Source organism: Nestor notabilis, unplaced genomic scaffold, assembly GCF_000696875.1.
Source record: "Nestor notabilis isolate BGI_N333 unplaced genomic scaffold, ASM69687v1 scaffold31402, whole genome shotgun sequence".
NCBI lineage: Eukaryota > Metazoa > Chordata > Aves > Psittaciformes > Psittacidae > Nestor > Nestor notabilis.
This window is the reverse complement of record NW_009917509.1, coordinates 325-12903: the sequence shown is the minus strand read 5'-3', so window position 1 is coordinate 12903 and position 12579 is coordinate 325. Positions and strand designations below refer to the sequence as shown.

General features: G+C 36.8%; 1 protein-coding gene across 1 annotated transcript; it reads right to left on the bottom strand.

The window, feature by feature from the left end:
- Nucleotides 1–740: 740 nt before the first annotated feature.
- Nucleotides 741–12231, bottom strand: LOC104401627 (plexin domain-containing protein 2-like; the record flags this gene model as incomplete). Its single annotated transcript, XM_010009271.1, has 3 exons — nt 741–840; nt 9150–9268; nt 12109–12231. Coding segments are annotated over 3 exons (342 nt in total), but the record flags the coding sequence as incomplete, so codon positions are not given.
- Nucleotides 12232–12579: the final 348 nt, after the last annotated feature.

Here is a 12579-nt window from a genome sequence, read left to right as displayed (position 1 = left end):
TGGACTCAGTCATAGCAGGCTGGTTCTAGCACAGCTCCTTCCATCTACACCCTGCTATTAGGGGATAATCAAAAATTGATCTTAATAAATTTGCTCCAAATGTGTAAATAAAACCAGCAGATTTGGAAAGCCAGCAGAATCTTTCATGGCTAGACAAACTCTGTACACATTATGTTAAAACAAAGCCCCAAGGAAATCACACTTGATTTCCTACTACTCGTTTTCAGTCAAGCCATGCAAAGTATAAAGACAGAGAAAATTAAATGTCACCTGTATTACTGTTGTCATGACTATGTGAGCCCAAGATGTTGTTTAATAACTACCTCTCCTTTTCTCTCTCTAAAATGATACATGAAGTTCAGAATGTAAAGTATCAAGAACTTTCAGCCCGGATATTTTTCTCTTTTTGGATACAGATGATTTTTTCTGAACAGGTATCTTCTTCCCTACTATGGCTATGGAGACATATTCCAAACAAAGTATCTATAGAATACCAAATTGTGATGGTTGACAGTTTAATTTTACATTATTTGGCTGGCCATTTAGTTTTATTTACTTAATTTATCAGCTCAAACAATGACAGAACCACATTGGGAATTATCAAGCAAATAAAATTACACTTAAACTAACAAGCTGAAACTAGTGAAGTGATTTGTTGTGTAGCTGATCATCCTTGATGAAATCAGCTTATACTCATTTCTCAGCCTCCAAGCCATTAGCATCACTACAACTCTACATACTGGGAATTTGCTGAATCCTGTGCACAACCACAAATGCATCTGAGAGTCCCACTTTCACTGGGTGGTTGGTTGAACTTATTTGTGTCACAGCAACAGGAATCTGGAAGACAAAACAGGAAGATATACATGAAATATTAAAGTAAAAATATTCAGACTAAAAATAATAGCACTGCCAGAATGAACACTTAACCAGTATAAATTAAACTCCTAAATAAATATTTTATACAATACAGGATAATATGACTAAGGATTTATCAAAGACTGAAATTATTGGTTTTAATTTTTATTTTATCCCAGTTTGCTTTGCTTCTTACATAACAATATTTACATCAACACTTAGAGGCAGAACAATCATTAATGACAAAACAGAAAAGGGTAGTAATTTTCAGTAATCTATTTCCACAGTAGAAGGAAAAGTGGGACGATGAGCTAGTATCAGACAAGGAGGAGGCGGCAATACCTCTTGTCTACTATTGAACACACGAACTGTGAAAATTCAGCTTGTGATGACCATTTTAAAAGTTTATAGCTGTTACCTTGCACTGAAAACTGAAGAGCTACCTGAAAAGAGCTTTGGCCCAGTGATACACGTTTAATATGTCTTGGAATAGCAAAGAAATTATCAATGTCATAGAAAATACGGAAAATGCCAGATGCTCACTTATCAATATATAGAGGAGGAAATAAAAATACTTAGAAGGCATAGACTAGTCCAGCTTCATGTAACAGAGATATTGATGCTGGGCAACCTAAATGTATGAAAACAGGTGTCAAGTTTGATTTAATTCTTTGTGCAAGATTGCAGTTTTGGCTGATACTTGCATAAATGTAATAGCTTTAGAATTTCCTAAGGTGTTTGACTTAATATCATCTGGCATTTATACAATATTAATATAGTTAACTAGACTTATCACAAACAGCAGCCATCGCTAATGAAGCAACTCAGACTGACCGTGTCTTTACAGTATATCTTGCTCCTCCAGACATCAGACCTAGTATTCAAAAGTTTTCTCAAAGAGAGGGAAGGAAACATAAATTTACTGCCTAGCAGTTCTACAGATGACACTGGCAGAGTAAAAGTAATGAAATGCCTGCATCAAGTAGCAAAGTTAGACCTTGTGAAAATTGTGAAGAAAAAAAGACCAGAAGGTAAAGATTTGGGACCATGTTCTAGAAAGCAGCAGTTCTGGAAAGAGTCTCAGTATTGCAGTGGACAAAAAACTCCAGCTGTCTGAAGGGACATCACAGCAAAAAACCTTAATTGTTGTGAAATTTGGTTGCACTACAGTGAAATACAGCCTAGGAGCGGGGTGCCTGTTTTACTTCTGCCTGCACATTAGGTCATTACTAAAACATTACACAGACTTTGGGAGGATCTGTTTCTTAAAACAATGCTGAAAACTTAAGGAAGCAAGATTGAAACAGTCATAAAAATAGTTTGAGAACTTTTGCAATTCTCAAATGACATTAACAGTGCAGTTAAAGAGTTCTGTTGGGCTTCTCCAAGGGAAAATGGAAAGCTGGCTAGATTACCATAAACGAATACTGCCACGGGGAGAAGGCCAAAGAGTTTTTTCATCTAGCACAGAAAGATACAACCAGAAGCTGGAAGCTGCAGACAGGTACCTTCCAAGTAAGCCACATGTTTCTACGATTGAGTGTTATTAACCACTGGGATAAACCACCAAAGGAAATTATGATTCTCTACCCATTTCTGCTTTCATATCACAGTTGGGTATATTATTTTTCAAAATTGGCCTTTATTAATTACTATGATGAAGACAGATGAAAATGGATCAGTTGTAAGAAACTGAGATACAAGGTGCTAGCTCAGCTAATCTAATAATGTGCTCTGGCTTTACCTGTGTAAAACTACCAAAATTATACTGTTGGCCAGTATTTTTCACATAGCAGAAAAATGCCAAGGTAAAAAGCTGGCTACACATCCAGTGGATGTGGATTCACTACTGTGCACATGTCAAGTAATGGCATGACTTCTGATTGACTTGAGCATCAATACTTGTTCTTCTCCTTCTGCCCAAAATACCATTTAGTTGTGTTTTTTCCCCAATTGCACTGGTAGCTGTCTAGGAAAAGTTACATTTGAGAGTATTAGCAGAAAAAGTGAGTTCTGGCATTTATTTCACTTGACTGGTGACTGGCTTAGCTGATCCATTTAGGGGTACTTGCATACATGATCTGCTTTGGTACCAAAAATGGAATGATGTTAAACCAACATGAAAAACAGAAGTGGGTTGGAAATACTGCTAGTAATACATTAATTTAAATTTGGCTTATATCAGCTTAGGTCTGATGCAGTTATTGAAGAATATGACATAAGAAGGCTGAAAGCTATATTGTTAAAATCTTCAAAATAAAAGACTTGCTAAGTTCAGAAATAAGTGTATAAACTTTCTCCAGCATGAAAGCATATATATTTAAAAGGGAATTATTCACAGTCTCAGAATACTGTAGAGAAAAGCTTATATCAACTGTCAAAGAAATTGTCCTAAAGATTTTGAGGAGGATACTCTAGAGAAACTATTGAAAATCAAGTTAGAAAAACCTACTGATGAGAAGGATGCAATGGCTATTTCTCTTCTAAGTTAGAGAGGAAACACATCAGATGAAGAAAGGAATCAGAGTTTTATGGACACAAAATGTAGTTGGAATTGGCATTGTGAGTAGGTGTGTTAACTAACAAAATATGCTGGCAAAATTGGCAGCTCAAGGCACAAATTGTGCCTGATACATGAAAAAAATCATATTCATGTTTGTTTTTAAAGTATGGAAAAAGAAATAATTTTACAGAACTGAATACTTCAGTCACTGTGATGAGTGTACTGAATGCCATTTTATAGGTGAAGTTTTTTGAATAAGATGTCAAGATAAAATGGGCTTTTATCATATGATGGCCTATTAGGAAATATGCCCTTTTGACAGAAGGCTTGTAGTAAATGATAAAATAACTTATTAAAAATTACAGTGAAACATGGGTAGGAAGCAGAGAGCTGGTGTTCTGAATTCCTCACCTGAATGACAATGTGTCATAACAGGTTGACATGTTAAACAGTTGAACAGTAAGCTAGGAGTGTGCGAGTGGTTACTGGTGTGTGACAGGGGTTGCATGGCATCACATTCGGAGGATGGATTTTAACTAGAATCATTCCAAAGTGTGTGTTAGCTCTACCATAGACAATATGAACTCTTGTGTTGTACAAGTCATCAGCTTATGAATAGGCTTCCTAAATGCACACTAGCACTGGGGCTATGGACATCTATATTTTGGATTATCTGTTTAAACAATAGGAAGAAACATATTTAGAACTCATGTTGAATTCTATTCATCATAGGGATCAGTAATCTAGAGAGTATTTTCCACCAGGGTTCTCAAATTTTATTCTTTTGAACTTTGAGGACATGTCAGAATCTTACTTTTCAAAAACAGTAAAATAATGGCCTCTGACCCTATTCTGAATGAGATGGTAAGGAAGGTGCAATTACTGCCCTACTTCAAAACTGAGACAAAGATAAGAGTCAGAGTATGTTGCAAAATAATAATTAGGAACGCAATAACACTTATATAGGTGTCGTGGTTTAAGCCCAGCCGGCAACATGGAACCACGCAGCCGCTCGCTCACTCCCCACCTTTTCCTTCCTCCCCCCGCTCCCGGAGGGATTGGGAGGAGAACCGAAGTAATGTAACTCCCACGGGTTGAGATAACAGCTCTCCAGTAACTAAGGTATAATACAAACCACTACTGCTACCAATAATGATGATAAGAGGAATAACAAGGGAAAAGGACACAACCGCTCACCACCTGCCGACTGATACCCAGCCCGACCCGAACAGTGATCTGGGCCTTCCGGGTAACTCCCCCCAGTTTATATACTGGGCATGACGTGCTGTGGTATGGAATACCCCTTTGGCCAGTTTGGGTCAGGTGTCCTGCCTCTGCTTCCTCCTGGCTTCCCCTCCTCCCTGGCAAAGCATGAGACTGAGAAAGTCCTTGGTCAGAGTAAACATTACTGAGCAACAACTAAAAACATCGGTGTTATCAGCGTTGTTCCCAGGGTGAAAGTCAAAAACACAGCACTGCACCAGCTACTAAGAAGGAGAAAAAATGACTGCTGTAGCTGAACCCAGGACAATAGGCTTTTCATTGCCAGTTTCCTCAATAGTTATTAATTACTCTACAGGCCAAACTGTCAGAAACTTAATCAGGAATTTTAACCTGAATAAACTGATCACCTGATAACATCAAAGATCGTGTTTCCAAGTTAATAATATTTTTTATAATAATAACAGAGGCAAAGAAATGCATGTATAATGCAGGCAGAATAACCATGAAGACCGTGCTTTTGGGTTTTGTTTGTTTGTTTTTGTGGTTTTCAGGAAACAATCAAAAGCTTTGGAGTCTTGTTACTGAAAAGAGAGTATCTTCCATTATGCATAGCAGGAGCATCAATTTTATCTAAGTGCTGGCACTTAATCAGTTCCATTCAATTCTGCCTCCTTTCACAGTAGAAAGAAATTCTACCAGAAGTCTCTCAGAATTATTTTCCAACGTCACATATTGGGCAATTTGAAGAAGCATTTCAACTTTAATAATACTTTCTGGATGACTACATAAATAGAGAGTCATTACGATTTAAATGAACAAAGAAAGCCTTCAAGCCAATGGAATTAAGAAAAATATCCTAAACCATTAACATAGCCTTTGGTACCTTTGCCTAATTTGTCCTGTATTAGTCATGGACAGAAATAGAAACCAAATGTTACACTAAGGAACATTAGCTGCTATAAGCACTAATGAGAAAAGACTATATGGAAAAGTTACTTTGTTCAATAAAAAGCAAAGCTCTTGAGAATTGAACTTCTGTGAAATTTAGAACTTAAGAAATCAGTATTCCCTACTAATGCATAAAAAAGTATAAGTTTGCTGAAAATTTTCTTTGTTACTATGTTCTGCTGGCTAGTTTGCACTGTAATGTATTTCATACATAGTAGAGGTGTACCACTAAAATTTTCCTGCCAGCTGATGTCTTCTGACATACTGCCCATTTGCCAGAACACTAACAGCTGGTGTAAGCAAAGTGACAGTTAAAATGAAAATTTTCCTGCCAGCTGATGTCTTCTGACATACTGCCCATTTGCCAGAACACTAACAGCTGGTGTAAGCAAAGTGACAGTTAAAATGAAAGGTGTACGTACTGTAAACAAAGTAAATTGGTATATAAATAAATGATTGTCTTGCTATAGGACCTTGTTATATTTCAAACTGTTTTTACATTTTGAAAACTTGACTGTACAGCTCCTTCTCCTACCCATTAACTCTTCTAAAAGATATTTTGACACCTCCATATTTTCACTATCCTGGTGGCTCATCTTCTTTTCTAAATGTTTTATTTTTGACAATCTATTCTGGATTTTGCATAACAATTGTACATTTCAGACTGTTTCCTACAGGGCAAACAACAGAAAGCAGAAGACTGGGCAGAACAGCTCCTTTGATGCTTAGCAAACCTCAGCCAAGATCCTGCATTGGTGGTCAACACCAAGTTCATGAGATAGCAAACCTGATGTGGGAGCAGGAAGGATATGGAAAAGGGAATTCGAATGATTTTAATAAATAAGAAATAAAGGCAAAATTAACCTGAAGTGCTTTAGACATAAAAGTCCCTATTTGTACCTCCCTTAAATGTATAATCAGAGTTATTTTTAATCTAGATTCTTCAAGATAAAAGCCTGGTGTCACTAGTAGAGAGTCCCTGTGGGATGCTTTATAAAGTTACTGCCAACCTGTCTGCTGTATTTCTGATATGATGTTTCAGCTTGGAGAATTTCAGTGCCAGTGTAATGAAGACCTCCTAGCAGATTTGCCATACATACATCACTGTCATTTTTGATGAACTGTGATGCTAAAATGAAATGGCACAATAAAGGTGGAGGGAATCTTCTCTAGCAACTTTTACTCATGCTAGTGAGCACTCACACAAGTAATCTTACCGGAGTTAACAGGGCTCCTGACTCACTAGTGAAAGAAATGATTCCAGAAGGAAAGACACCCTCAGAAAGCAATGGATTCAGTACTGGAAAGTAAATCAATTTCTAGCCACACTTACAAGCACTAAAGTCAAGTTTAAATTTACAAGTGTCTTAGTTATTCTTTTCCGACAACTTGTGTCTGAGCAGTGACTGGAAATTTTATTCAATGTTCCTCATTTAGGTGAAAACCTGAGGCAGTTTTAATGGAGTGAAAGCTACAAATAAAGTGTGCAGTCTTCTGGAAATCTCAGTTTCCAAATCCATTCACCAAGTAACTCCCAGAGGAACACACTAGTTGTAACATTCTAAGATTTTACAAAAATCTTTTGTCAAAAGATATACAGTTTACCAGTATGTTACTATTACCACTTCAAAAAGTCTCTTTCCTTAAGCATGTGCAATAGTTCTAAAGTGATGTGTGTTATTGCCATTCAGGACACGAGTAACTCATGATAGTGGATTTCAAGGATTCAGCAGTGGAAAAAATGCAAATTATCCCATTTGTAAATTCCAATTCTTTCTGCCTCAGGATTAGTAAAAGAATATTAATAATTCCTTCCCACAAAAGAACTGTGGATCTTGGAGAAAGCTTCCAATAGTGTAGTGAGAGCAAGCACCCTGCACCAGTGTAGCACAGAAATGGTTTATCCACAGATTAAATGACATACATGCACGCAACTCCCATTTCCTCCAGGCCTATTTCCTCCTGTCTTCTTAAATGAATAAAGTTTTGCACTACCTGGCACTCTGCATCATCATTTACATTTAAGGTACTCAGAATACTATCAATTTAGAGCAACAGCTTCTATCACCCATATTAAACTCATGTTGCAGAGGGCTGGACAGTAATAGAGAGCGTAGAGCATATCATAACCAAGTATAGCAGTGTCCTGAAAACGACACCATTCTAATTCCAGAATGCATATGTAGTTCTTGTCAAATTTATCTTAAAATAACAAATTGAAGTATTGCCCCTCCCCATTTCTCTGGGTCTTGAAGGCAGGAAATTTTCTGCAGTGTTTATAAAGATTTTTCTTTTTTTCTTTAAAAAGGTTTGGAGTCAAAACGCAAATGAATTGCATTTTCATAGAGGGAGATTACTAGCCTGTACATAACATTCAGAAACAGAGCTGAAGCAGACCTTTCATCAGCCTGTCTTTTATAAGATAAAGAAAAGCCAGGTACATGGGCATAGCAGAAGCTTCTTTTGTCTACAAAACTAATCCAGCAAGAGTATCCTGCAGCAATCCTGTTTGCAAGGTGCAAAGACATCTGTCTTCGGTGAAGATCTGAGTGCTGCCAGAATAACCTAGATCCTCACCAGATTTCTAATGAAGGGGAGAAGAGCACTATTATTTCTGCTTCACTCAGGGGCAAGGTTTCAACACAGGCATGAAAAATGTGCTTGAAGGTTCACAACTAGTATATAGTATATAGACAAAAAAGAGCCCAGATTTCTCCAAATCTGGACAATCAGTCATATCACTGATTGCATTTTCTAATATATGGAAGACAACAAAGAGACAGCTTGAAAAGAAAGTCACCCTTTGCACGCCAAACTAAAATTAAAACAATCAAAAAAGAAAGAAATTTTCCTTTTCCCCTAGAGATTTATCTACCGTCAGATTCTCATTTGTATGAAATTCAACTGGAGGTATATTCTCTAGGCTTTAGCCTCCAGGGCTCTAACAACTCTATCAAGAAAAAAAAGTCACCTGGAGTAACAGCTGAAATTCTGAAACATTTTGAGAATGTAGAAAAGCCCAACTGAGAAAACAACATATTGGTGATATGAAGGCAAATGGCCTCAATCTAACCAGTGTTATCACCAAATAGGAGAAAAACCTCACAGAGCTAGAGACACAAACCAGTCATTTCTTATTTGAAATATATGAACTTTTGTAACACATCAGTTGCCAAGAAGTGATAGCTGCAGGAAAAAAGTGACCTTTTAATACTAACCATTGATTCTAGAGTATTTTCAAGCAGGCCCAAATTAGGTGAACTAATTGAGCAAATCATACCCCACCTTTCAAAATCCAAGAGGAATTTACTAAGCAATCAAGAATTTACTAAATAGTCAACTCTAAGAAACACTCAAAAAAGGCCAGTTGAAATCCAGGAGTAGAACATTTAACCCACATTGACACTTTTCATGTCCATCACATGAACATCACTTTCATAATACAATGTAATTTTCACGAAAATAGTGATTCTATAAGAATTATAATGAAATTACCTTATACAGCTGAACTTTCAAATATCCTCTACCCCCCACCCCCACCCCAGAGATTTAGGGAAGTTCCTGACAGGTATATGTAATTTGTCTACTTAAATGACGATTTTCAGACCCAACTTACTTCTTTGTAGCCGAAAATGATACGCCCATCATTGAGAAGGGTGGCCTGAAAAGTGAAACTGCCCAGGTTGTAATTATCCTGCAGATGTACATGGTCCCACTGGACAACTAATGCTGTGCCTGTGAACCCCAGAGTGGGGGTAGAGAAGCAAAGGGAAGAAAAAAAAAGTAAGAAAAATATTAACTGCCTGTAGGAAGTGTACTTAACTGCAATTATCTGAAACAAGAACAGTGATTTTTTTCTTTTTAGCAACTTTCAGCCCTAGATCTTGAAATGCCAAAGATATTACAAACAAGTTGCAGCTGAAATCCTCTTAAAGGTGGACACCACAGTGCCACAAATAACTACCTCCACTACTCACACTAAAGTCTGTTAAAGCAAGACTGGGCAAATAACTTGTTTGGAATTGCACAAGGAGTCAATAATCACTAAAGGCAGGACCCAGCACTCTCAGTTCAGGTGTGCTGCCACTACCACTGCTCTGCAGTGGCTTTTTTTTACATTTGATATATATATCCTGATGACTTTGAAATGTGCACTGCTTAATAGCATTGCCTGTTTAGTAAAACTTGATTGTTTGAGGAATTCTGATTCTTCCATTAACTATACATTAATATTTTTCTGCATGGTGCAAGCCCTTACCAAGGTTCTGCAAGTTGAAAAATATTAGGTGTTGGCAATAAATAAATGTAGTTTAAATTAAAACTAGTAAGAATTCACAGACAGGGCAAATATTGAGTCTGGTGTGCAGAGATTTAGTTGCAAGAGGCTCATTAATATTCATGGGAGTTCTCTGGCTGAATATCCACTTACCACACCAAAAACGTACCCCAAGCAACTTGCATACCCTGTGAGCACGTTTTACAGATGTCAAGGGTTATATTCAAGCAGCTTGGCTGAAAGACACTTATCACCAAAACTGTGTTTACTGAAAATTACTTTTTCATCTTTCTACACTTTCCTCAACACACTTTTCTCTTTGGCACTAATGGGCATTATGTGCTTTGATTCACAATAGCTTAATTTATTTTCTTCCTGGAGTGTTCAAGGTGGGTCAGTAAGCAGCCAGCTCAATGCAGTTTTGGTATATCCTTGAAACATCTTTTGCCATAGGTCTTCCGTGCTGTAACTTTCACAAACACATCTTGGTAGGGGATGTCATGAAATGATGAGAATGCAAATTTTTTTGTGCATACTGCACTAAGTCTAACACATTTTTGTCCCAGGTATCTTTCATAAGTATAGTACATGCTCATTAATTGTGCACCTAGTGTATTTTTGTTTCTGTAACAACATTCATTAACTGCTTTCTGAGTATTTGAGTGCATTGAATTTCATTTAAAAGGAATTTAAAGGGACTTTTAAAACTATTGTAACAAAAATAACCAGAATGTCTTATAGTCAGTCTTTTAGTCCCTCAGATCTATGTGCATCTCAGAGTCTCAAGCTAAAGTGAAAGCCAGCTACCTCCAAAGCAGTCTTCTCATTCTGAGGGCCTTTATGTAGGTTCATGTGTATATAAGTTCCTTGCAGTTAGCTCCATGACAGAGACTTTGATGGTCACCACACTCTATGCTTGCCCACTGCAGATGCTGCACTGAAGCCGCACACTTACCCACAGGGATAAGACACAGATGACTGAGAAACAAGGAGCTCAAGATACAATTTGCTCAGTTCCTTTTTATTTGGGGTAAGATAGCAAATTCTTTGTCCTAAAGCACAGGGGGTCCAAAAGATCACATGAAGAGGGATCCAAAATCTCAAAGAAGTATTCAACCTGGCCATGAAAGCCATGTAACACAGTGTGATACACCTGTTATGAAGACTGGAAGTCAGGAATACAATTCCCAGAATCCTCAGATTCTTCCAGTAAAGATGACAAATCTCAGGCCATAATATCAAATAATTTCTGAAATTAAAATAATGGTTTTTTCTGTTTGAAAGTTCTCCATGCAAGCAGTAGGACTTTCTCATGTATGTTTATTTTATTGGATTTTTAACAAATAAATGCTGCAAGTAATAACTAGATTGAAATGAAAGGTTAGGACTAGGTGCAAAGATTACAGGAAACCCAATATAAGGAACAAAAATTAACACACCTGGTTGGAAAAGTGACATTTTTTGATGTGTTTGTAGTTTGTGATTAAATTTATAATGAATAAACACACAAAGAATGGCACAGGCTTATCCAGGAAGATTTAAGACAATCACAAGTCTCATGATAATAAGTCACGATACTGAACTCTCTAAGGTTTTAAATTCACTTTTATCTGTCACTTTCATTGGATTTGACCAGTAGAGGCCCAATGTAAGGCAAAAGATGCCTTTTTAACACATAGGTTATGTTTTCAAAATATTGATTGTAACTAACTTCATGAGACAAATATCCATGCATTCGAGGTCTTTGAAATACCTCACAGATTTTCAAGTATAACACTGTAGTCTGCCTTTCACCCTTTCAATCTTTTGTACAACGGACTGTTGCGAACTTGTGGTGAAGATGAGTGTATTGGATTCCAGTCGTGGTACTCCATGCACACTTAGTCATTGACCTGCCTTGCTTCGCTGTATTCTTGCATTCCACAAATGCTATTTTCATTTTAATTAGAGGGAGGATGGTATTTACTATGTATGACAGGAACTGGCCCTTGTATACAAGACAGATTTTTCATTTTAAAACTGATAAAATACATTGCTAGTTTATGTTCTTTAACATCCAGAAGATACCTGTCCAATTAGAAAAATCCATTCATGACTCTTTAACTGTGTTCTAAATTAAGAACTGCTTATGGATGTCTAGCCACGTGTTTTATAAAGCCTGTATATAAAAAAAAAAAGAAAAAGAAAAAGGATAAAAAAAAATTAAAAAATTCTTCAATTTTTCCTTCAAAAATAGTTTTTTTAGGAAAATATGAAGAGCCAACTGACACACATTCATTTAGGAAGGACTACTACATACCATTATCAAAGTATCTGACAGTTGAATTTCTTGACACACTGGGGTCAAAATTTGCCATTAAGGGTGCAATATATTGTGTAGCTGTTAACATTCGATGCACAACTTCTCCAGTATATATGAAACCTACAATAAAAAATAAAAAAAAAAAAAAAGACCATTTCAGTAACGTCTGAAAAGATTTAATAGAACGGCAGGTTGAACTACACATTGCCAGGGCATTAAAGGGTCAGCTGAGAAAATCCCACCACCAAGTTAATAGAGAATTAAGTAAGAGCTAAATTTCAGGAAAATGCTATAGCTGCCAGAAAAAACAAGATCCAAGATAAAAAATGGAAGTATTAGTCCAAGAAACGAATTTTCATACAGACATAAAACCAGAGTAAACTCAAGGAAGAATAACTCCGGTTATGGACAAAATGCAGGTATGTAGCCCTATCAAAATGAGCCACCTACCACCATGCACATGCCAGA